Genomic DNA, 24,918 nt, shown 5'->3' with positions numbered 1-24,918 from the left:
GTTCACGCACTGCTTGGCACGCACGCTTCCCTCGTTAAGTTCGACTCCACCTCAGTGAGCTCCCACTGGATATAAGCCTAGCTAGGAGCTAGGGCCGCTGCCCGGCAACTCACAGCACCCTGCTCGCCGATCGGGCCCTCCTGTCGTTCCTCCGCAACCATCAGCATGCCCGCTGGCATGGCGCAGTGCTTGGCCTTGGCGTTGCACGACCAGATCCTTCGTGATCTCGAGCGCCGCAGGAAGGTCGTCGACGCGGCGAGGGAGAGAGTTGCAAGGAAGTCTTTTGCGCCGCCATCACTACACCACAGCACCACATCCCTAACAAACAAGTTGGTCGGGAAAACAAGGTCTGACGACATACACTCGGTCGGGAAAGAGTATTGCCGACCGACAGCGTTTGTTGGGGAAAATCTAGACGGGAAAGCATTTTCCCGACCGACATATCTTTCCCAATCAACAGTTGGACACCAATAAAGAGAATTGCCGACCGGCTTTCTGATGGCCCTACTCGGAATCTTTCCCGACCTCACTACACCACAGCACCACATCCCTAACAAACAAGTTGGTCGGGAAAACAAGGTCTGACGACATACCGACTGTTTGATAGTATAATATTTGCCGACCGACTTTCTGTTGTCCTTGTCCTGAAAGTTTCCCGACCAACTGTGCGATGCTATCCTTTTTGCCGACCAACTTTCCATTGGTACTAGCATGACCCTTTGCCGACCAACAATGAGACGATGTTCTGTTTTGCCAACCAACAATTTGTCAACATTTTGTTTAGCTGAGCAATATTTAAAGCGCTGCTGTTTAAGTTTTCCCGACCGACTGTTTGATAGTATAATATTTGCCGACCGACTTTCTGTTGTCCTTGTCCTGAAAGTTTCCCGACCAACTGTGCGATGCTATCCTTTTTGCCGACCAACTTTCCATTGGTACTAGCATGACCCTTTGCCGACCAACAATGAGACGATGTTCTGTTTTGCCAACCAACAATTTGTCAACATTTTGTTTAGCTGAGCAATATTTAAACCCTTGATTTCCCATCTGTCTTACACAATACAATGTCAATCAAGTCGCATATCTCAGTACAACATGATATCAGTCAAATTACAGTAACTTGCATGTGCTTTGAAAATAGTAAATCATGACCAAAGAAGAATAACATAATAATTACTTCTCAAGAGTGAAGGAACCATTTATGGTTTTGTGACCGAATCGCCCGATAGGTTTACAAAATGATAGATGCATGTCCGAGATTCATTGTTTTCTCCATTACACAAAATACCCAGATGACAAGATAAATACCCAGATGACAAGATGCCATATAGGTTTACATAATGAGACCTAAAAGACACATTGGTTTTGCTCCATTACAGAAAATCTGTAGCTGATGCAAACTGGCATCTTCCTGGTTACTTCCTGACCCTTCTGTATGTATTTCCTACAAAGAATAAAAATGTCCCCGGTGTGCATGCATTCAGAGACAATGGCAATAATGATAATTTTATAAAGCACTATGGCAATTGGCAATAAAAAAACTGGGGGATTTTAGTGTTACAAAAAATAGGGCAAGTTAAGAATAATGCCACAACATGTGCTAATTAGATCTCTATTTCATTTGACATAATAAAGCATCGATGCAACGTGACCATGTAGTATGTTTCAGGAAATAGGAGCAATACAGAGGTGTACTGGGAGAAACACAAGGCAACAGAGTTAAGTTAAATTTCCATCATCTAGACATAAGGCAACATTTTAGCATGTCCAGACTCCCAGTTTTAGTTCAAAATATATGCTTTACTGTGCAGAGCACTACAGGCTAGTTTGGTTGGTGCTGGAGAGCAACTAGAAATTTGTGCCAGCCAGCTCCTCTAGGCATGTGGCAAGTAGAACTGTACCAAAGCCAACTTTTGCATAACATTATTATTTCCTTCTAATTCTGCTAAACCATGTAAGCTAGGAACTGTACATTAACTTAGCCAAACTTTAGAAGAAGAGAATAACCAAAACAATTATAGACCATCACCATGTAAGAAGAAGAAGATACAAGGTTCTGGTTAAGTTCATTTCGGTCCCTGGTTTTGTAGCTCAAAAATAAATACTAGCTCGGGATTCAAAAATACCTTAGCGGCGGGATGAGGAAGATGCCCCTGGTTTATAGGGTTTCATCTAGCAAAGTGATCATGAGTCAATATCACATATCAAACAATTTGAGATAAGTGGACAAAAGACATATTGTTGGTGATTACCTTGCTAGATGGCCATGCAATGGACCTTGTGATAGCATCAGCAATAATTTGTAAATCGTCATATTCATAAGGCACCGTAGCATCTCTTCCAATAGCAACATTGACAGGAACCTCATAAGTTCCTGGTCCAAGGGTCTCTCCGCCCACAATAGTGTCTGGGTCAACTGAGATAATTGTTGCCTTGGCAACAGGAGTTTCAGGACCAGTCCATGCATAAAGAAGCACATCCATACCAATCTGAATCAATGATTATTTTAGAAACATGAAAACAAAACAGAATTTAAACATATAGGTAAGGATGTGAAGATTACAAGGTTTTCATCTTCATAGGTTGATGAGCTTCTTGCAGGGTGCTTTGCAACAACTCTTCTTTGAACAAATGGCTCTTCATCATCCTGTTCAACATCTTCTTCAGCGTCATTATGTTCCTCAGCTTCAGCTCCGGAGTTCTACGAGACAACAATATGGAAATAGAGTTAGTGCATGCAAGATGGATTAATGATGCATTGAAAGGATGTGGAAATAGTTCATTACTTGTCGAGAATTGGAACCATGCTGCGAGCTAGGAGTTTCCAGATTATGCCTTCCTTGTGAAGCTAACATCAATTCCATTTGGTTCACTCTTTCTTCCATTTGTTGCACATGCCCCTGGAGCATGTTATAGCGATTTTCAGCTTTTCGACGCCCTTGCATTTCAACTAGAACTCTTGTGCTCAATTTACCCCGTGTACCCGGTGTGCCCAAATCTTGAGGTGTTGGACCTAGACCTAACACACGGACACGACCCCTGGGCTCCTTCATTCCACATACGCGTGCAAACAGATCACCTTCTTGAATGCTCTTTTCCTTCCATTCAGGGTGCTTTTCAGCATTCTCTATGAGTTCTTTCTGCAAAATGATATTTACGAGCTCTGTAAATTCTACTTCTACAATTTCTGAGCAATATTGAAAAGCATGGCAAAAGAGACTTACAATTGTTGTTTCTGCCTGCGGCACATAACTCCCTTTCCTTTCCCCTTTCTTGCATGTATGTGTTTCGATATAAACTTCATCTCTCCGAGGATCATGCCCAAGTTTGACAGCCTACAATCATTTATTTATTTCAATATGCATTAGTCACTGAATCAAAGTGGCATATCATTTATAATTGGGGTAATTTTTTTTACCATTTCATTGGCAACACGGGCATGACTCTTGCTGCCAGATGTATGAGGTACTGCATTGGCATGATTCTTTTTGGCGATAGCACTACGAGACTACAAGCAAAAAGTAAAGGAGATTTATCACACATATTGTTTGTGTTTTGAGAATCATTACATGCATATTTGTTTATCTATGTCCAGGACAGAGTGTGCTGCAAAGATATACTACAGTTTTGATTAGCAGGATGACTTACTTCAAATGTCGAAGATCTCCAATAAGTAATAAGGGTCTTCCAGTCAGCTTCACTAATTCTGCTGTCACGTCTTTTCATAAGTTGTGCATCAGTGAGTGCAGCATCAAACTTGTACCTCTTTAAATCTGACTTCCAATCCTTCCATTTTATGTGTGAAGTGTTGATAACAAAGCTCAAAGCAGTTGAGTCCAGCTCATAAAATGCCTATTAAAATGAGAGAAAACAGGACACTCAGTTAGATGGCTTTAAAAAAGAGTGTGTAAGTTATAAATTATGCTCATTTCTACCTTCAAGGTCTCCCACACTAACAACTTTTTCTCTACATCAACATCTCGCCAATCTAACTCTGCAGGTGGTATATGCTTCCTCACCAAAGTACCAATGAAATTGGCAAATTCGGTTGCATCTGACCCAACAGGCTGGCCATCCCCATTAAGTGGAATATGGATTTTGGGTTGATTCAGCCTTGCATATATGTTAGACTTTCGAGTAATTTTTCTTCCACCTTTCTTTTGACTACCATCACCATCAATCTCATGAGTAATCTCTTCACGCAAGAAAATTAACATAGTCATACAACAATTCTAGCAAGTGACATTAGGTTAGAATATGAACAATTCTAGCATGTGACATTAGGCTACCTTTGGAAGGCTGATGCTCAGGATCAACATGATCTTGATCTTTTGATACCCTAGACCTCAAAACACGTCCTTCATTCGCGCTTACAGGTGCGCTGGAGGGTGCCTGCATAGATATATAGGTTAGTGTTGCAAGCTACATTTGCTTCCTTCAGGTAGAACATGAATGTGATGGAAGCTACATACCTTTCTTTTCTTTTTGGGGGCTTGGTTCGCTTCCATATCTTCCTGCATAGAAGCTCTTGTTGCTCGTACCGCTGCTAGCCGTTTATCATTCTGTTCAATGGTCTTGCTTCTCAGTAGTTCATACTCTACCGCTTTCAGTTGTTCCTCTGTGACCCCACCATCTTTAGCTCTTCCGTTTGCGCTTGCCATTTTTCCTCCTGCAAAAGACACACTATGTGAGTACATCGCTGAAAATACAAAACATTAGAGGATCATACACAACACTTACTTTTTTTCAATATCACTTGGTTTAAGAACTAGTCCATCTATATCTGTCCTAGCAGAACCAATGCATCCATCCGCAACACTCACACGTATAGCAGTACATGGATCAGGCAACGTCACACGTAAAACATTACCGTTGTCATCTTTAGATTCTTCTATGTCATATAATGATGGAACAACAACAGTAGACCACTCAGCATCAATGGGATCTTCAACATAGTAAACTTGAGTTGCTTGTGTGGCTAATATGAAGGGCTCGTCTGATATTTTCTCACCGGTATTGAACAAATGCTTGAAATTCACAGAAGTGATTCCAAACTGATCAGTTTGCACCCATTCATCTTCTACATGATTATCAACCCAGTCACATTTGAACAACACTACTTTCCCTTCATGTTGATAATTCAACTCAAGAATTTCCTTTATAGTGCCATAATAGGTCTTATTTCTTACATTAATATTGTCACCTTTTCCTTTTGCAAAGTATGTGGTTTGTGCAACAAGAGCTACTCCACTACTCTGAAATGAGCAGCCCTCATCATATGATTGTGTATGAAAGTCTACCCCATTTATAGTGTAGCTACTATACTTCATAGCAACCAAGTTTGGCTCTTTAGCTAATATTTTTATCTCATGAGGTGCTTCATCTCCCATTTCTGCCACCTGTGATTATGAAATGCTATTGTTACTCTACAATGGGATGGAATTATATGTCTTATAGGTTGACAGTCACATGCCCACTTACGTGCAATTTAAACCACTCATGAAATGTCTCGTAATGCACACGCTTGACTTCTCGATGACTTCGAACACCAATAGAAGAAAGGAAATCCATATGTTTGCTGCATATAGGTTATATTTATCAATTGACAAGGAGGAGAGAAATAACCTAATAGCAATACATAGTAGGGATATCTTTATTTTTTCATCAAAATCTTTCCAAAGGAGGGAATATTTAGGATGCCTAATCAAGCCATCTTGTGTGCGCTCTTCTGCATGCCATCTTGTGAGAGCTGCAGTTCTGGAACACACAAACAACCTTTGAAGCCTCTTCTTTATTGGGAAGTAACGAAGAACCTTCTTAGGAACCTTGTGGACACGTTTCCCATCTGCACTCTTCCTTTTAGATTTCCATCTTGAAGCCTTACATTCTGGGCATGAATTGGCATTGGCATTGTTCTTCCAAAATAGAATGCAATCATTTTCACATGCATGGATATTAACATACCCAAGTCCTAGGCATTTGACTAGTTTTTTAGCTTCATTGGAGTTTTCGGGTATTGCGGACTGAGGGTAAGCATCTTTTAGTAGATCTAACAACAGATCAAAACTTCTATCAGACCACCCTCCAAGCAGTTTGGTGTGAAGAAGTCTCACTAGGAAACGAAGCTTTGAGAAATTCTTACAGCCTGGATATAGCTCTTGTCTAGAATCAGTGTCAAGTTTGTGGAGAGATTCTAGAAAAGAATCATCCTGATCTAAACCACAATCATCTTCAAGATCTCCCCCTTTATCCAAACCAGCAGCAAGATCTCTTAGCAAATCAGATATATCATCGCCCTCATCCCTGTCGTCACCCTCATCTAGATTTGGAGGAATGGAAGAAGAAGAGACACGTTCTCCATGAAACATCCACTGTTTGTAGCCATCTACAAATCCCTCGCATACTAGGTGCTCACGGACTTCAGACTCTTCTCTCCAGTACGAGTTCACACAGTTTTTGCAAGGACATAAGATTTTATTCTCAACCGATGATTTATTAAATGCATAGCCTAGGAATTTGGCGAGCCCTTGTAAGTACTTCTCTGTATGCCTACATGCAAGTGTACATGTGTAGTGTGTTATATATAGTTTCAGCATATAAGCAAAACAAAATATATATGCGGCGTTATACCTAGACGCATCCATCCAACCTTTATCCATGGCATCTTAGCTTCACAATTGGTTACTACCAAGTCAACACTAAATCCTGAACGAATAATATCAAAACCAGAGAATGCAAGGAATCAATTTAAGTACTGTAAATAAATTGGTGCAGAAAAGAAACGAAGAATCATAGAACCAATTCAATGGTAGTACACACAGTAAAGGCAGATACCACCATAAATAAAATGGAACAAAGCTGTGGTTGACTCACCAACTGGTGGAGGATGCAGCGACAAGCACGGGAGGGGGATCGTTGCACCGCTGCTGGAAGCTGAGTCGTTGGCAGCAAGAATCCTAATAACCAAAATAATTAGACAATATAAAAGTCAGTGTCAAACATGAGGAGGCATCTCTACATATTCATGACATCCACACATATGGAGGGCCTCTGGACTTGAGTGGGGAAGAGAAACTCACCTAGTGGTTGCAACAAATATTCTACAACTTCTCTTTGTCGGCTCAATGTTACCAGCAGTGCTCCTCTATGTTACCTGTAGAAAAAACAAGACAGATGAACAAGTAGACTACAACTTTTGAGATGCAGTGCTTTATATATTTACAGCTCTCTGCCATGTTTTCTTTCACTTCAAAATCTACTTCAGTAAACAAAAGAGAAACTCAAGTTTAAAATTTTTGTTACTGAAATTTAGGTATAACATCAGGTCAGTTAAGTTGTATGTTTTCAGAGACTCCAGTTTTTTGGATGTATGTTCGAGTTGCATGCTTTTAAAGGAAACATGATTCTAAAAGTCAAGATGATGCTTTTTAATGAAGTAATACATACTGTTGGCAAGGTCAATCCATATGCATGACAATATTTAGCTCCTCAGCGCACTTTTTGTGTATTAACTTTATAGTTAAACTCTTCTTCATTTGTCTTCAGATCATCCAGACAAGAAAACTCGATACCGATGACTACAAACTCCTTTCTATCGGGACGGTGGAATTAAAGGACAGAACATCAATGGGAAAAAAACAAAATTTGCACACAACAGCTCAACTTCTAGAATTAGTTCATATTGCTACCACCAAGCTTCTACTCTGTACATTGATTAGCACATTTTCTGCCTGCATAGTATCTCACAATAAGACTAGCTGCAGTACACATCAAACTGGAGAAGAAAAGCAAGAGGTGTAGCCGTTCCCTACTGCCGGAGCTCCCCGTTCCCCACCAGCCCACTCTCACAACAAAGCCTAGAGAGAGGGGGGGAGGTAAAGACAGAGAGGGAAGAGTTGTACCTCAGCCGCATCGACCATTGCCGCTGCCGCTACGTGTCTTGGAGAGCTGGACGGTGGAGATGGGGGAGGTCAGTCCAGGGAGGGTGGCTTGCCGCTTCCCAAGATGCTCACACGCCTACTGCTGGTTGGAGAGAGGCGCCCGGAGAGAGAGAGCACTAGGACATGGGGCCGGCGATGGAGAGACAGGACGGCGTTGGGCGACATTGACGGGGCAGGAAGGTGTGGGGCGGCGCTGCAGAGGGAGGGCAGCAGTGGAGCGGCGCCGCAGAGGGAGGGCGGCGTGGGGCGACGGTGGAGCGGCGCTGCAGAGGGAGGGCAGCGTGGGGCGGCGGTGGGACGGCGTGGGGCGGCAGTGGGACGGCGTGGGATCGACCGGCGGGAGCACTGGCGGCGTGCGTGGGGAACGAACAGATCGAGCTAGGGATTTGGTTGTCCTGTACGTGCGAGGGGAACGAAGGAGATTGGGTTTTTGGGGGAAAATGTTCGCGGGTTGGGCCGTTTATTGGCGCTAAAATTTGGCCGTTCGCGCGCGAGGCCCAGTTAGCTTCAGAATGTCAGTCGGCGTTATTTATCAACCGATGGTCCATGGGCCATAAAGGATTTCCCGACCGACTGTTTGATGATATATGCTATACCATTCCCGACCGATAGTGTGTAACTGAACAGATGTTTCCCGACCCACAGTCCGTTAGAAATTTTTCTGACATATTGTTGGTCGGCAATGGTGACTTTTTCCCAACACACGCCGGTAGGGAATTTTGGTGCATGGTGTAGTGCATCGCCGTCGCCACGCCAATCGGTGCTGATCTCTTCCACGTCAAACAGCGTTGTCTTCATGAACCGGGCCAACGCTACGAAGGAAGGGGTAGCAAACAGACGCTCTGCTCCAGCGCCGCCGCTGCCACGGCCGCACCGACCCGCGCTCATTCCGTTTGCCAGAATCGCCACAACCAATGCTGCCGGCAAGAAGGTCGCATACTTGGACCTGGGAGAAGCTCCGAAGAGCCCCCCTGTCCAGCGCACGATGAGGACCCTGACCTCGTCCACCATGAAGGTTTTCGGCATAGGGAGCGTGAGAATTCCTGAGAAGTCATCTGCCACTCCGTCAACATGTCGGTCCGCGCCGATCTCTTCCATCTTAAAGGGACCTGCCGCCGTCTAGTCGGCAAACACTACCAAGGAAGCGGTTGGAAAGAAACGCTCTGCGACGACCAATGCTGCCGGCAAGAAGATCGCTTACATGGAGCTGGCAGAAGCTAAGAGGAGATGCACCGCCCTGCCCCGCCGATCCCCACCACGCCGATCCTCGCTGATCCCGACCGCGTCCACCCTCAAGGTTTCAAGCGAGATTAGCATCTGTGATGTAGTGTAGTAGGTTGCACCTGTGGCTATTCATGATATCAGTACTGAACTAGTGAAAAATATTACAGTATTTTTCTTGTAATTTGGATCGGAGTACTTGACTTTGAATGGCCGACAATTGTTTTCCTGGTGAAGCCGATTCATCGATTGATTTGTCTGTCTTACTGCATGAAGCTGATTCCCAATTCACTAGCAACCTATTTATCTGTCATCCAATATTCCGATGCAAAATCGAAAGAGACTGGACATCATTGTGTTTGTAAATGGAGGTGGCTTGTGCCAAGGAAGTTGTCTGTGAGGAAAATGCGCCACGACCACAAGCTTTATTTTCGACTTGTGAAAAATCAAGCACAACGCACAAAGGGCTCAACATATATGATACATCAAGGGTACAACATCATGCATGCTTGCATGCATCCATGTCGCTAGCACATTCAGGACTCACGAGGACGACCCCGCAACGGCGAAGCTGAACCCCGAGCCTTGCAGTGCGTCCTCGGCGACCCTGTCCAGCCGTTCCGCCATCGCCAGTGTCATGTGGTTGCTCCAGTCCCCGACCACACCCTTCCGGAAAAAGGACTCGTGTGCCGCCGGACCCTGGCTGCCACTCTTGTTCACCTCCATGTTCTTCAAGCTCTGGAAGCTGCACAGCTCCACAATAGCCTGCACCACCCCGACCGCCTCCTCCTCACCGGAGAACGGACACCCCATGAACTCCGCCAGCTTCTTCACGTTGCTCAGAGCATCTCCAACAGCCATGCTATATAGCCGCCGTGCTAAAAAATCAGCATTTTTTGCGCGCGCTACCGGTCCGGACGCTCTAGCGGAGGTGTAAAAATTGCACGCGTAGCATATCTAGTTCAACGCGCGGGCCGAAACGCCATCGCGCACCGCTTATTTGCTGCGCCCGCTCCCGCGCGTTGGACTCTCGAGCGCTCGCTAGCAACTCCACCCACCCCATCCATCTGCGGTGCCGCCGCCGCCCGCGCCACCCGGCGACCGTTCCGGCGCTTCCCCGGCCTATCCACGTGCCGCAGTGGCTTCCTCCGCCTCCCTCTAGTCACTGCCGCCCTCGCGTGCGGCGGTCCTCCGATGAACAGCGCGCGGCCGCTCGCTGCCGCTCGGCGCCCGCAAGGTGTTCGATAAAACGTCCGTAAGGTATGTATTGCTCAACTTCATGAATTTGGTGCATGTTGGTTGTAGTTTTTATAGCCTAGTATTCAACATTGTAGATGAGTTCATTGTATGATTCTTCCGAAGAAGAATTTGATATGGAAGAGGAGGAGGATCTTGCAATGATCCTAGCTATGCACATCAATAAAAAACCAAAGCATGGTGGTTTGGTTATGGGTCGGCGGAAAAATTGGAGGGATAGGATCGATGCCCACAACAGATTGATCAGGCATTATTTTGCGGAGAATCCCACATACACAGAGTCGTACTTTCGTCGCCTGTTTAGGATGAGCACCGAGTTGTTCAGGTGCATTGCAGAGAAACTAGCGAGACATGACCGGTTTTTTCAGCAAATAAATGCCACCGGAGAGCTCGGGCATAGCACCTTTCAGAAGGTGACAGCCGCTTTGCGTATGTTGGCATACGATAACCCGGCTGATCTAATTGGTGATCACTTGGCTATGGGTGAGAGCCAAGCCATCATGTGTGTCAAGCGCTTCGCAGTCGGAATTGTCCAAGTGTTTGGCCAGGAGTATTTGAGATCTCCCAATGCGGAAGACGCCTGTCGGATGTGGGGCTCCGGCAAACCCTTAAGGTTCGAACACTGGGGTCCGCACGAAGTCTTTCCTTCCCACCAATCTACGCCCTAGCTCGCTAAGATCTCACGGACGAACTCGACGAACTCGCAACACAGAAAGACACGAGGTTTATACTGGTTCAGGCCACCGTTGTGGTGTAATACCCTACTCTAGTGTGGTGGTGGTGGATTGCCTCTAGGGCTGATGATGGACAGTACAAGGGAAGAACAGCCTCCTGAGGTTGAGGTGTTCTTGTGAGTAGGCTCTCGTCCGGGTTGGACCAAGCTAAGATGAGATGCCTCTACTATGGTGGCTAGCTCTACTTATATAGGCCCTGATCCTCTTCCCAAATATCGAGCGGGAAGGGAGCCAACAACGGCGGGAAAATTTGAAGGGGGACAACTAGTACAAGCTATCCTGACAAAAGTGGTCTTCGACTGCGAAAAGCTCTGGCGGTGACGTCGTCTTGGGCTCCACGATGACCTCCATCTTGCCGTCCTCCTGGTCTTGGTCTCGTTGCACCAATATAGCAACATTTGCCTGATGCCTCGGTATTCTTCGCCTGCGCTAGCCTCCTTAGCACCAAAGAGGAAATAAGGACACTGCGCGTGCTGGCGCGCGCCTGCTGTCGTGCGTCATGGCTCACGTCACGAGGGCCTCGTGAGATTTGCCCCGCCTTGATATCTTCGCTCCTCGTGAGGTTGCCTGGCTAGGCCAGCCCAGAGGAGGTCTTGCGTCGTCCGCCTCGCGAGGCTTGGACCCTCGCGAGGGTCTTGGATGCTTTGTTGGTGAAGATGGGCCGTACGGCCTGCTGGCTTAGCCACGCCGTGGGTCGCAGGCAGGCAAGTCTGGGGACCCCCGTTCCTAGAACACCGACAGTAGTCCCCGGGCCCAAGGTGCGCTCGGGCTTGGATTCGCGGCGAAGCCAAGGGCCAAGTACGGAGCACCGCGGGGCCCAAAGCCTGCGGCCTCGGTTGACGCGTGGCGGTTGATTGGACGTGGGCATCTCCGCTTCCACATGCTTACTCGGCAACTGCTTGACCTGACAAAAGGCTGGCGCAGGCATCACTTGCCTTCGTTGCTTCTTCCTTGCCTCGCTCCAGATCCCCTTTCTCGCTCTTCGCCGCCGTTACCTCCAGATCTGCCCCAGCCTTGCTTTGCAACTGCCGCTCATGGCGCCGCGCAAGGTCAAGGCTTCCTCGGCACCGGCTTGGTACGAGCCCGCTCTTGAGGCGCCCACTGTCACGGAGAAGAGCCTCGCCTCCGTGCGCCTGCTGACAGCGGGAGAGAGCAACGAGTGGGGGAAGACGGAGCTCCGGCTTGCGTCCGATGAGCCGAAGCCTGAGGGGAGCACCTTCTTACCCTTCTTCTCGAGCAGCGTCGCTGTTGGGTTGGTTCCTCCCTTCTCTGATTTCTTTTATAAAGTCCTTGACCACTACAGGCTGCAGGCATTGCACCTCCATCCCAACTCTGTCCTCCTCCTGTCCATCTTTGCCTACTACTGTGAGGCGTACCTGGGCGTGATGCCGTCCGTGGCGCTCCTGGGCCATTTTTTCTTCCTCCGCGTCAGCAGCGAGCACGCCTCCGGGTGCGCTAATTTCGTCGCCTGCGGCAAGGCCAACTCGATCTCGAGCACCATGAAGAGAGCCGACAACATTCGATCCAAGTGGGTCATGATGGACGCCAAGCACGCCCATCCGTGCCTGGTGTTGCCGACGGAAGCGCCCCGACAGGGCAAGGGGTGGCCCAAGGCTGAGCTTGTCGACGAGAGGGCATCATCAGTGTTGGGGAAGATGATGACCGACCTGAAGCCGGGCAACGCGAGGGCGGCCAAGATAATGGGGCGATGCTCCTGAGGGAGTTCTTGATGCTGCGGGTTGCCCCACTCCAGGCACGCGCGCCCCCTCTAGGAGCTCAAAGAAGAGGAAAACAAGACCCGCCTGAGGCCAGGGGACCTGCCTGGCAATGAGTTGGACGCCGTCCTTCGCCTCATAGTCGGGGACAACCAGGAGTACCCGCCTAGCGCCTTCGTTCCCCTGTTCCAACGCAGGGACCAGGAGGAATTCGTCGCCTCCAGGCCAACTTTTGATGCGCGCGGGCTGGTGCCGCCGGCGCTTCCGGAAGCTCCTATGGCGCAGAAACCGACGGAGGTGTCTTCTGGTGAGTCCCGCGGAGAGGGGGAAGAGGAGGTGGACTCGGAGAAGACCCCGAAAGAGGTGGGGGAGACTTCCCCTCTGAGCAAGGCCGAGATTCTCCCCGCCCTTCTTGATGATGCCGAAGCCGACGCCTACCAAGGGGAGAGGGAGCAACCCCTCATCCCTACGAAGGGTAGGTCGTCGCTGGTGGTCCGTGGTGCCGCCTCCACCCCAAAGCCTCCTAGGGCTGAATCGGGTTCTGCCTCCGCACCGCCTGGCGCTGCCGGAGCCCGAACGCCTGTCCTTCAGGTCCCGATGCTGTCAGGCTTCAAGCTTCACAAGCGAAAGGTGGAGTACTTCGTGCTGGACTGGTAGGTGTCTCGAGCTTCGCTTTATCCCTGCCGGTACTTGTTATTTCCTGACGCTCACCCTTGGTTGATCAGGCCGGCGTCTTCGGCGAAGAAGAGGAAGGAAGATACGGCGGCCATGCCTCCCTATGTAGAGAAAGGAGGCAGCAGCGCCCGCATCTCCCTAGCCCGGTCGTCCTCGTGGGGCCAAGGGGAACATCGCCGCGTGGAATCAGCCCCCATGGCCCCGCGGGCTCCGGAGGTGCCGGCGCTTGGCGCGGCTGACGAGGTCCCAGCTGCTTCGGAACCCGTGGTCTCCCAAGCCCCGGTGACGCTGTCGCTTCCTCCCACCGCAGCATCTCCACTCCCTGGTTCTTTTGCTCCCGCTGCTGTCTTGGAGCGTGCCCTTTCAGAGATGACCCAGCTGCAGGCGGATCTCTTGAGCGCGGAGCCGCGCCTGGTGGCCGGGCGTCTGGAGTCGGCCTCTGGATGGCTTCACTCCGACCTGGCGGTTCGCGCGGCACTGGGCCAGGCTGCTGCGGCTTCCAAGGAGGAGAAGCAAGGAGCTGCCAGAGCTGCAGCCGATCGTGAGAGCGGCGCTGAAAGACGCCAAGGCCGTCTATGACCGCTGCCAAGTGCTGGAGGGCGAGTTGCAGAGCCTGCATGACAAGCATGCCGAAGAGGCACGCTGCCGCCAAGCAAAGGAGGAGAAGATGAAGGCCCAGGAGGAAGCCGTCAAGAATCGCGATGCTGAGCTGGCGGAGCTGGGGAAGAAGCAGGCCGCCGAGCGCAACCGGTTGGAAGAGTTGGAGCAGAAGATGGGGACGAGGGAGGCCGATCTTGATGCCAAGGCGCGAGTCCTGGCCGAGGACCGCGTGGCCTTCACCGATCTCGAGAAGAGGTCTCGCAAGGCGCTGAAGACACTCTACGAGGACGGCCCCGCCCAGCTGCTTCCTCTCGTGGTGAAGGCGCTTGAGGAGGTCGTTGATGGCCTCGGTCCTATGGTGGAAGCAGAAGCTCGCGTCCTGTCATCAGCCGCGCTGACTCGCGTCTTCAGCCATCTGCACCTCCGCGACCCCAGCGCTCGCCTTGACGAGCTGCTGGAGCCTGTGGCTGAAGATCACTGCGAAGCTGCCGCCGCGGCTGTACAAGGTCAAGTGGAGGCCTTGCTGGGGAGGTTCCGCGGCTTTGTCTCCGATCCTCTGTCTGGCGACGACGCGGGTCCTATGGCTGGTGGTGAAGGTGAGAACATCGTTGCCCACGAGGGATCACCTTCTGCAGGCGATGGTGATATCCAGGGGTGACCTGCGGCTATTCTTCCCGTTTCGTTCTTGTGACATGTATCAGGCCTCGTGGAGGCGTTTAGACTTTTCATTTGGTATTGTGAGAACAATATGCTTGTAATATTTGCTTTGAGATTTTGCGATTTCCTTCCTATTTGCTTTGCATTCTGTGTCGGCAGAGCCCGGCCCCGCGCACACCTCAACCGCCATTGGGCCAACCGGAGACCAGGACGGACCAAGGAGTGAGGGGCTACGTGACCAGTTAGGCTCCTGAGTCGCGATGCTCAAGAGTCCCCCTTGACACGCAAACAACATATAGGGAGAGTTCGTGAGGATAGATCAATGTTCTACGTCGGCAGAGCCCGGCCACGCGCATACCTCAACCGACATTGGGCCGACCGGACACCAGGACAGACCAAAGAGTGAGGGGCTACGTGACCAGTTAGGCTCCTGAGTCGCGATGCTCAGGAGTCCCCCTTGACGTGCAAACAATTTCCATACCTGCCCTCGCCGAGGCCTCGGGAGGGGCGCGCGACGCCCAGGTCCGGGGGACCTAGTTGGGTGGCATGTGCTTGGGCGTGACCCGAGCGCAGCCCCCGTGCCCAGCCCCCTAGTGTTGCTCTCCCAAGGGGAGGCGTTGTGGTGAGGCTGGGCGCTGAGCTCTGGGCTCCCTGAGGTTGGTACGATCGTGGGGCCGCCCTTAGTTGTTTATCACCAGCGCAGAGCATAGTGCTTCCGCTTGTGCACGGGTATAGCCGCTCCTCGGCAGTGTCGACAGCCAGCGCGAAGCATGGTGCTTCCACTTGGGCGTGGGATGGGGGCCCTCCGGGAGGAATCCCCGAGGCGTGTACAGCCCCGCCCTGACACGTGGCTTGCACGGCAGGGGTGCGAGGTGTATTTGGGCACTCGTGAGCCAGCGCGGGACTCACGAGGCCCTACCTCAAGGCGGGTTGCGCCTGATCTTGAGTCTTGGTGACTGTGTGTCCCTGCAAGGCGGTTAGATGCAAGCACTCTACGTCCTCAGGTCCCGGCCCTCGAGCGAGCTCAGCCGCCGCTGGTAAGCCAGGTCGCGATGCCATGGTCAAGGCCATGGGGTGAGGGCTGGAGAGCCAGTAAGAGCTCCTGAGTCGCGATGCTCAGGAGCCCCCCTTTTAACGTGCAAGCGGATTGCATAGGATGAACAAACCTGTGGTGGGAAGCAATCGCACAGGTGACAGCAGTTGGTAGGTTAAGCATGGAGAGCAGATCAATTCAGATAAATGCAGGAAGATACATGCCACCGGGTCTGGCCCGAGCGACTTGGGGATGATGCAGCCCGAGGGGCGCCCCCAACAAGGTAAGCTAAAGATGTAACCAAAAGGGATACATGCCGCAGGGACGGGCCCACACGGCCTGGGAATAATGCAGCCGGAGGGGCGCTCCCAGCTAAACGAGCTTGGAAGATGTCACCTAGTTCTGTAGACGAAGTAGAGTTGGTGTAGCTGAAGGCGCGCGTTGAAGAAATGACTCCTCATGAGCCGCCAAAACCCTGAGCCTCGGGAGGCTCTGGGGGCTCGGGAGGTTCCCTGAAGACCGTCTCCATCTCCTCCATAATGGCGTGGTACCTGGCTTCCTGAGCCGCCAGGACACGTCGCATGTTGCGCTGATAGGCCGACGCCACGCTCGGCAAGCCAAAAGGAATTCGAACTTAGCTGTGCGGCGGGCCCTCGCAGCGACCCACACCCGAAGGCCAGAAACGCTCCTGAGATGCGGCCCTGTTGAGCCCTGGGACGTCGATGCAGACACGCAGCCCAACATCCTCGCCAGGATGATGGAGCTGCGCCTCGTGGGCGACTGTTGCCGCGCATGGCTCTTGCTTCTTGCAGTTCCTAGGTGGTCCTGGTGATGAACTCCTGAGTGGTGGGCACTCCTTGCCCTGTGCTCTCCTGAGGGTCACGTGCCGTGAAGCACGCCTCCAAGTGGTGCCCAAGCACCTCCCTCGTGAGGTTGGTAAGGTCTGAGACCCTCCAGAAGAGAGCCCCCGAGCCTTGCCCGAGGAAGGCTCCGGGCGCGCCTTCCTATGCGATGGAGGGAGGCGCCCCTGGAGCGGGCGCTGGTCCTGACGAGGCTCCTGCCACGACGCCATCCTCCTGAGGTCCTGCACGGCGCGGCTACTTCTTCTTGGGGATGGCCTCCAGAGGGCCTTCATTTCTGCTGTTGGGGTCATCGATTGCTGCGGCTTGAAAGGCGTGCTTGAGGGAGCACACCGCATCCCTATCTTCACATGGGACCGTGATAATTCCTTCGTTTCCTGGCATCTTGAGAACGTTGTAGCCATGATGAGTGACTGCCATGAATTTGGCCAGGGCTGGATACCCGAGGATGGCATTGTACGGCAGGCGGATGTGCGCGATGTCGAAGTCGATGAGCTCGGTACGGTAGTTCATGCGCCCCCCGAAGGTGACGGGCAGGCGGACCTGCCCTATCGGTGTGGCCGTCGGTCACTCCTGAGAAAGGCTTGGTGGGCTGGAGCTGTTCATAAGGCACTTGGAGGTTGTCGAACGTGTCGACGGACAGGACGTTGAGCCCTGCGCCGCCGTCGATGAGGGTCTTGGTGACCTGCACATTGCTGATGACTAGGGAGCACAGCATAGGGAGGACACCGGCGGTGGCTGCGCACTTGAGCTGGTCCGCCGAGTTGAAAGTGATGGCGCATTGGGACCACCTGAGCGGGTGCGTGGCCTCGAGTTTGGGGAGCGCCACGTTCACCTCGCGAGCGAACTGGTTGAAGATGCACTGAGAGGCTGGGGCCTGGGCGCCGCCCAAGATGCAGGCGATCGCACGCGGCTCCAGGAAGCCCCCAGCCCCCTCGTCCTGGTGGTGGTCGTCGTTCCTTCTTGGTGGCAGCAACGGGGGAAGACCGACGTTGCCCTGGGAGCGATCTTCACGTGGTGGGTCCCTCCAGGCGCCCTCACGAGGCTAGTCCTGCCAGCGGTCCTCACGAGGCCGGTCGCGCCACTCTTGGTGTGGGCCACAGTCGTCCCAGCGTCCGCCTCCATGTCCTCCTCCGCGGCCGTAGCCCCGGTCGTTGCACTCGGGGCGTCGACCGTACCATCCTTCTCGTATGGCTCTGAGCTCTTGACAGTCGCTGGTGTTGTGGGTGTTCAGGTTGTGGAAGGCACAGAACGGTCGGCTGTTCTTGGATGACTCGGGCTGATCTCTGCCCCGCTTAATATCGGGTTCCGCTGCGAGCACAACTACCTCCTTGTGCTTCACGTCCTTAGCCTTGGCCTTCTTCTCCTCCGCGCCCACGGCTGGCAGCTCAAGGAGAGAGAGGCGCCCTTCCTCAGCTCTTGCGCACTTGGTCGCCAGGTTGAACAGCTCCTGAGATGTGCAGAGCTCCTCATGGATGGTGAGCTCTTCCTTCATCTTGATGTCACGGACGCCGTCAGAGAACGCGGAGATGATGGCCTTGACCGTGACCTTGCGGATCTTGAGGCGGGTGTTGTTGAAGCGCTGGATGTACTTTTGGAGGGTCTCCCTTGGTTGCTGCCTGATGCGGCGTAGATCACCCGCGGCCGGTGGGCGGTCGCAAGTGCCCTGGAAGTTGGTGACAAAGCGGTCGCGCATCTCGTCCCAGGAGGAGATCGAGCCGTGCTGCAGGTTCAAGATCCAGGAGCGAGCTCCATCCTTGAGAGCCATGGAAAACCAGTTCACCATGACCTTTTCGTCGCCGTTGGCCGCTTCGATGCTCATCTCATAGAGCTGCAGGAACTCCGCGGGGTCGGCGGTACCGTCGTAGCGAGGAGGTAGATCTGACTTGAACTTGCCCGGCCAGGCGACGCTACGCAGCTCGGGGGTGAACGCACGGCAGCCAGCTGTGGTTGCCAGGGCCCGCTTAGGAGGTGGAGCTTGGTCTTGACAAGGTCCGCGCTGCACTGCTGCGGGCGGTGTGCCGTCTTGACGAGGTGGCGCGGGGAGCGCAGGTGCAGCTTCTCGCGGCCGCAGAATTTCTTGGCAGCTTCTCTCTTCGCGCGCGGGCGCCGGCCGCGGCGGATCACGCCGCAGAGCCGCGCGCCTTGGTGCCAAGGCGCCGTCTTGGGGCGAGGTGGTGGAGGCACACCATGAGCCCCGTTGCCCGCGGCTAGTTGAGGGGGAGGCAGAGAGTGGGACAACACTGGAGAGCCCCCTGCGGCGCGGACGAGCTCGGCGGCGCGGTCGAGCCACTCCTCGTAGAGGTCATCGACGGGGCGGTAGCGCAGGAACTCGTTCGCTGCGAGGAGCGCGGCCCATGCCTCCATGGGAGCGCGGTGCGCGTGAGACGAAGATCCAGCAGGGGTCAGTGATGGAGTGGCGGTGCGGCCGTCCTGTCGCACCGAAGGATGCTGCGAGGACGCCCGCTGCTCGTTCCCTGCTGGGCTGGTGGCAGCGTTGCCGGCGGGAGACGGAGAACGACGATGTGGCCCGCCGACGGGAGCCGTCTGAGCGATGTGGGCGGTGAGGGCAACTCGACGCTCAGCTCGAGCACGGCGGGCGTCCGCCATGGAGACGACGGAGCGACGAACTGATGGAAGGGGAGCTACGGCGCACCCCTACCTGGCACGCCAAATGTCGGATGTGGGGCTCCGGCAAACCCTTAAGGTTCGAACACTAGGGTGCGCGCGAAGTCTTTCCTTCCCACCAATCTATGCCCTAGCTTGCTAAGATCTCACGGACGAACTCGACGAACTCGCAACACAGAAAGACACGAGGTTTATACTGGTTCGGGCCACCATTGTGGTGTAATACCCTACTCCAGTGTGGTGGTGGTGGATTGCCTCTAGGGCTGATGATGAACAGTACAAGGAAAGAACAGCCTCCTGAGGTTGAGGTGTTCTTGTGAGTAGGCTCTCGTCTGGGTTGGACCAAGCTAAGATGAGATGCCTCTACTATGGTGGCTAGCTCTACTTATATAGACCCTGCTCCTCTTCCCAAATATCGAGCGGAAAGAGAGCCAACAACGGCGGGCAAATTTGAAGGGGGCAGCTAGTACAAGCTATCCTGACAAAAGTGGTTTTCGCCTGCAAAAAGCTCTGGCGGTGACGCCGTCTTGGGCTCCACGATGACCTCCATCTTGACGTCCTCCTGGTCTTGGTCTTGTTGCACCAATATAGCAACCTTTGCTTAATGCCTCGATACTCTTCGCCTGCGCTAGCCTCCTTAGCACCAAAAAGGAAACAAGGACACTGCGCATGCTGGCGCCCGCCTGGCGCCCACCTGCTGTCGTGCGTTATGGCTCACGTCACGAGGGCCTCGTGAGGTTTGCTCCGCCTTGATATCTCCGCTCCTCGTGAGGTTGCCTGGCTAGGCCACCCCAGAAGAGGTCTTGCGTCGTCCTCCTCGCGAGGCTTGGACCCTCGCGAGGGTCTTGGATGCTTTGTTGGTGAAGACGGGCCGTACGACCTGCTGGCTTAGCCACGCCGTGGGCCGCATGCAGGCAAGTCTGGGGACCCCTGTTCCCAGAACGCCGACAACGCCGCAAGGCTATTGAAGACGAACAAAGCCCGCGGCTTCCCAGGTATGCTTGGCTCAATAGATTGCATGCATTGGAGTTGGAAGAATTGTCCAAAGGCATGGCATGGGCAATTCCACAGTGAAAAAAAGGGTTCCACTATAATCCTTGAAGCGGTGGCCAATCAGGAAACTTGGATTTGGCATGCATTCTTTGGAATGCCTAGATCTTTGAATGACATCAATGTTGTCAACCGGTCACCACTGATGAATAAGATTGCAAATGGTGATTTCCCACCGGTGCATTTTGTAGCAAATGGCCGTACATACAACTATGGCTATTATCTTGCGGAAGGGATCTACCCAAAGTGGCAAATATTTGTGAAGCCGTTGAAAAACTAGAAGGTACGAAAAATCTTGATTTCCACAATGCTCAAGCGGCGGCTAGAAAAGATGTGGAGAGAGCTTTTGGGATTTTGCAAGCCCAATTTGCTATTGTGAGAGGATCGGCTCGATTTTGGGATCAAAAAATGCTTTGGTACATCATGCACGCTTGTGTGATCATGCACAATATGATCATCGAGAATGAGCATGGTCAAGATGTAGACTACTCTCAATATGAGCTCTTGGGACATCCCGTGCGAGTGCGACGGAGGGCTGAAAGGGTGGCCTGTTTTGTTGCCTCCTATCATGACATTCGACGTGCCGCAGCGCATGATGATCTTCAGAAGGATCTCATTGAGGAGTGGTGGGCATGGAATGAACGACAAAGAGCATCATGATTTGTGCGTTCGATGTTGTAGTGTTGAAGTATTTGTTGTGTTATTGCACTATTTGTTGTATTGAATGATAAACTGTTTATTTGAGTTATAATAATGAAATTGAACTATTTATTGTTGATTTATCTTGTTTGTGTTTGATCTTTTTCTTGTGTTTGGAATGCATATGTTATTTGTGCGAGAGTCGCGCGCGCTGCATTTTTGCGTGCTGCTGGAGCTGCACGCGCGCTCTGCATTTTAGCGCCGCTGCTGGAGCCAGCGCTGCCTGCCGCGCCAAACCAGGTGATGGGCGCGCGACAAAGTAGTTTTTAGCGCGCGGCGCGTTCAACGGCTGTTGGAGATGCTCTCACGGGTCCCAGAGCATCTGCTCGTACAGGAGGAAGAGCACCTTCTCCGACCGCTTCCTGATCATGTCCCTGTAGCCCACCACGTGGCGCCACTGTGGGCCGCTCCCGCATAATCCGTTGCAGAACAGCTCGAACGCCTCCTCGAATGTGTACGGCGGCGGCTGCTGCATGTCCGTGTCCTCGTCGGCTCGGGCTCGGGCTCGAGCTTGTGCAACGACGGCCGCCCCTTTCTTGGCGAATAACCACAAGGAAACAAATGCATCCTTTGTGTCCATGTACATGATCCGGCAGCCGGAGGCGCCATGGTAGGAGAGAGTAGGGAAGGTGTGTGGCGACCACGCATGGTGAACGGAGCACCGCGAACGCATCGACTGCTAGCAGATGTGGTATTGCAGCCCAAGCAATTTGGTGAAGGCTTTCTGTTGCCATGGGGTATGGAGGCGTTGTTCCTCCAAGTGCACTAAGCTACGTTGGTCCGTTTTCACCAGAAATTCACCAAACTATAGGTAGGGTCGCCAGTGGTCGACCGCTACTACAATGGCAAGGTATTCTTTTTCATAAGTTGAGAGACCTTTGGTGCGAGGGCCCAATGCTTTACTGAGGTACGTGATGGGATGCCCTTCCTGTTGTAACACTGCTCCCACTCCATATTCACATGCATCTATTTCAATGACGAATGTTTTCGTGAAATCCAAAAGAGTTGTCAGGGAGACCTTAAGAGCATTCAAGGCTGACTGGGTGGCCTCCGTCCACTGGAATTGGACATTCTTGCATAGGAGTTGAGTTAATGGCCTAGCTATCATACCGAATTGGTGAACGAAGCGCCGGTAATACCCAACCAATCCTAGGAAGGCTCGAACCTCCTTGACCGATGTTGGCACAGGCCAAGCAGCCACTTGATGGACCTTGTCAGAGTCTGTTGTTACCCCTTGTGCAGATATTGTGTGGCCGAGGTATTTGATTTCTTGCTGAGCAAACACACATTTGTATTTCTTCACATACCATTGATCTCTTCATAGCAGAGCCATAACCCGTCGTAGATGTTGCACGTGCAAAGTAAGAGACTGACTAAAGACGAGAATATCGTCGAAGAAAGACATGGCGCAGACACATAGCACTGGTTCTAAAGTGACAGTCAATCCCCCATTAAAGGTTGTCGGTGCTCCACCGAGGCCAAATGGTACCACTCTATACTAATAATGTCCAGAGTGAGTCTGGAATGCAGTTTTGTATTCCTCCCCTTCTGCTAGACGAATCTGATGATATCCTGAGCGCAAGTCCAATTTGGAAAACCAGCATGCCCCTGATAGCTCGTCCAATATGTCCTCGAGAACTGGCACTGGGTACTTGCTGATAATGGTCATGGCGTTCAGGCATCTATAATCGACACACATGCGCCAGGTGCCGTCTTTCTTTTTGACTAGGATGATGGGAGAGGAAAATGGGATGCTGCTCTTTTGAATAAGAGCAGCCTTCAACATTTCTGCCACTTGTCGTTCCACCTCCATTTTCAATTCAGGTTTGTGTCGATAGCCCCGTATGTTAACTGGCTGTGCTCCCTGCATCAGGGGAATTGTGTGATTACACGCACGCTTTGGTGGCAATCCCGTAGGTTCCAAAAAGATATCCTGATAGTCCAAGAGTACCTGCACAATCTCTGGCGGGAGTTCTGTGCAATTGAGTTCAGTGATTGTATCTGAATCAGTGGCAAAACAGATGTGTATAGCGTAGGCTACAGCTGCTTGCTTCTCCATGCTTGCCAGCTGCACGCTATTCAGAGTCTCACATTTGCTTGCGTTGGATATTACCCCTTGCAAAACCATCGTGAATCCCTCATGTTCAATCTGCATACGTCTGCTTGGCCAATCGATGAGCATGGGACTATGGTATTCTAGCTAGTCCATGCCCAATATGACATCATAAGATCCCAAGGGTAACAATCTGAAATTGGTGGAGAACACGTGCCCTTGTGCAAACCAAGAACATCCCAAGACCTCCTGAGTGCACCACAACTTAGATCCATTGGCTACAAGCACTTTAACAGACTTGGGCATAGTATGCACTCCCTGCAAGCTGGGCAATAAGTGATGAGAAACAAACGAGGCTGAACTACCGAAGTCGACCAGCATCAGAACTTTCTGTCCCTATAGCCAACAGTGTAGTTGCAAGCAACTGGGTGCCTCAGTTCCCGAGACTGCATTGGTCGAGAGCTGCCACACTTGTTCAATTTGTATCCGGTTGAAGTTGTTGTTGTTCAATTGTGGTAGCTTCCTCTTCAACAATATCCAGGTTGAACAAGCTTAACATCTCCTTAATGACATGCAACTTAACTGTAGGTGGACAGATGTGATCATGGCCCCAATGCTCGCCGCACTTAAAGCATAATCCCTTGGCTCGGCGGAAATTTCGCAGCGCCGTGATCTTGGAAGAATCACTACCAGCACGAGCTGCCTCTGTCCCTCTGCAATCATCTAATGTTCGAGGTGGTCGGTGATCGACCCGGTGGAGGAGGTAGCGCCAATGGTATTGAAGGTCGAGCACGCCCCAAAGAGGATGTCGCATTGTGTCGGTTGTGCCAGGATCCTCGCTGTCCCTCAGCCACCTCTTCCTGCAGAATGGTGAGTGCACAAGCAGTGTCGAGGTCCTTGAGTCGTTGTACCATCACCACAGTACGGATATCCGTGTGCAATCCCTCAATGAACCTCGTCAGAAAATAAAGTGGGTGGACAGCATCAGAATAGGAGATAAGATGGTTCATGGGGTTTTCAAATTGCTCAATGTAATCAGACACAGAACTAGTTTGACGCAGAGCATAAAACTGACGGATAATCGATTGATGCATGTCGCGTCCAAATCGAGTGCATAGCAAGGTACAGAATGCTTCCCAATCGAGACCAGCAAGTTTCCCCTGGACTAATTGCAGCCAGATGGCTGCTGAACCAGTGAAATGCAGGGTGGCCATAGGAACGAAATAAGTGTCATGAATTTGGAACATGGCAAAGTACTGCTCACACATAGTTTTCCATATCTTTGGGTTGTCACCGGAGAACTGGGGAAACGAGAGTGATGGGGAAGCCTGGCCTAGCCCCGCGATAAGATGACCTGAAGGGAAACTAGAACCTAGGGATGGATCAGACTCTTGGTAATTGATGGGGGTGTGAAAATTTAGCGTACCATTGGCCGGAGAGGTCGCTGGCGGGACGACGCCCGCCGACAACCCACCCCGTGGTTGAAGCGACTTGCCATGGCCATCGGGCCCATGGATCGCGTCGATGGGTGACAGATCAGGGAGATCCGTCTTCTTCGATCCACCAGCAGATGCGGTCGCCGCAGAAGGCCGCCCGCTCTGGAGTATGCCCACCGTCTCCTGGAGCTTGGAGAGGCGGGCTTCGAGGTCCGGTTTCCACGCTGTGAGAGCGTCCACCTGTGTGGACTGGTGGTCGATCCGCTCCGCGAGCTCCTTGATGTCTGCCCGGGTTTCCTCGTTGGCCTTCGTCAAGGTATCCGCGAGCTTGTCGAGGTACGATTTGAGGGTGGGATCCAT

At 51.9% G+C, this 24,918-nt stretch overlaps 2 protein-coding genes across 3 annotated transcripts; both read right to left on the bottom strand.

Annotated features, from left to right (window-relative positions):
* Positions 1–1,156: 1,156 nt before the first annotated feature.
* Positions 1,157–24,681, bottom strand: LOC125517443. 2 transcript variants are annotated; one of them, XM_048682644.1, is made up of 14 exons: positions 24,549–24,681; positions 7,080–7,153; positions 6,874–6,956; positions 4,473–4,669; positions 4,290–4,392; positions 3,936–4,195; positions 3,649–3,852; positions 3,419–3,508; positions 3,225–3,335; positions 2,787–3,140; positions 2,564–2,701; positions 2,253–2,489; positions 2,127–2,172; positions 1,157–1,444 (listed from the first exon to the last, which is right to left on the bottom strand). In XM_048682644.1, the coding sequence occupies exons 4-13, from the start codon at positions 4,659–4,661 to the stop codon at positions 2,128–2,130; spliced, it is 1,731 nt and encodes a 576-aa protein (XP_048538601.1). In that variant the 5' UTR covers positions 4,662–4,669; positions 6,874–6,956; positions 7,080–7,153; positions 24,549–24,681; the 3' UTR covers positions 1,157–1,444; position 2,127. The 2 variants fall into 2 exon arrangements, with proteins under 2 accessions (XP_048538601.1, XP_048538602.1); XM_048682645.1 differs by lacking the exon at positions 3,419–3,508.
* Positions 21,908–24,918, bottom strand: LOC125517444. Its single transcript, XM_048682647.1, has 2 exons — positions 23,021–24,918; positions 21,908–22,933 (listed from the first exon to the last, which is right to left on the bottom strand). Exon 1 carries the CDS (start codon positions 24,916–24,918, stop codon positions 23,842–23,844), a length of 1,077 nt encoding a protein of 358 aa, XP_048538604.1. The 3' UTR covers positions 21,908–22,933; positions 23,021–23,841.

The sequence above is a fragment of the Triticum urartu genome, chromosome 6 (assembly GCF_003073215.2).
Source record: "Triticum urartu cultivar G1812 chromosome 6, Tu2.1, whole genome shotgun sequence".
NCBI lineage: Eukaryota > Viridiplantae > Streptophyta > Magnoliopsida > Poales > Poaceae > Triticum > Triticum urartu.
This window is presented reverse-complemented; position numbering and strand designations above follow the sequence as displayed.

Excerpts from the sequence above, each read along its gene's own strand:
- LOC125517443 (XM_048682644.1), bottom strand. The coding sequence starts at position 4,661 with ATGGCAAGCGCAAACGGAAGAGCTAAAGATGGTGGGGTCACAGAGGAA. Across the intron at positions 3,853-3,935 it reads TAGTGTGGGAGACCTTGAAG|GCATTTTATGAGCTGGACTC; the intron begins GTAGAAATGAGC and ends TCATTTTAATAG. Across the intron at positions 3,336-3,418 it reads CCCGTGTTGCCAATGAAATG|GCTGTCAAACTTGGGCATGA; the intron begins GTAAAAAAAATT and ends AAATGATTGTAG.
- LOC125517444 (XM_048682647.1), bottom strand. The coding sequence starts at position 24,918 with ATGGATCCCACCCTCAAATCGTACCTCGACAAGCTCGCGGATACCTTG.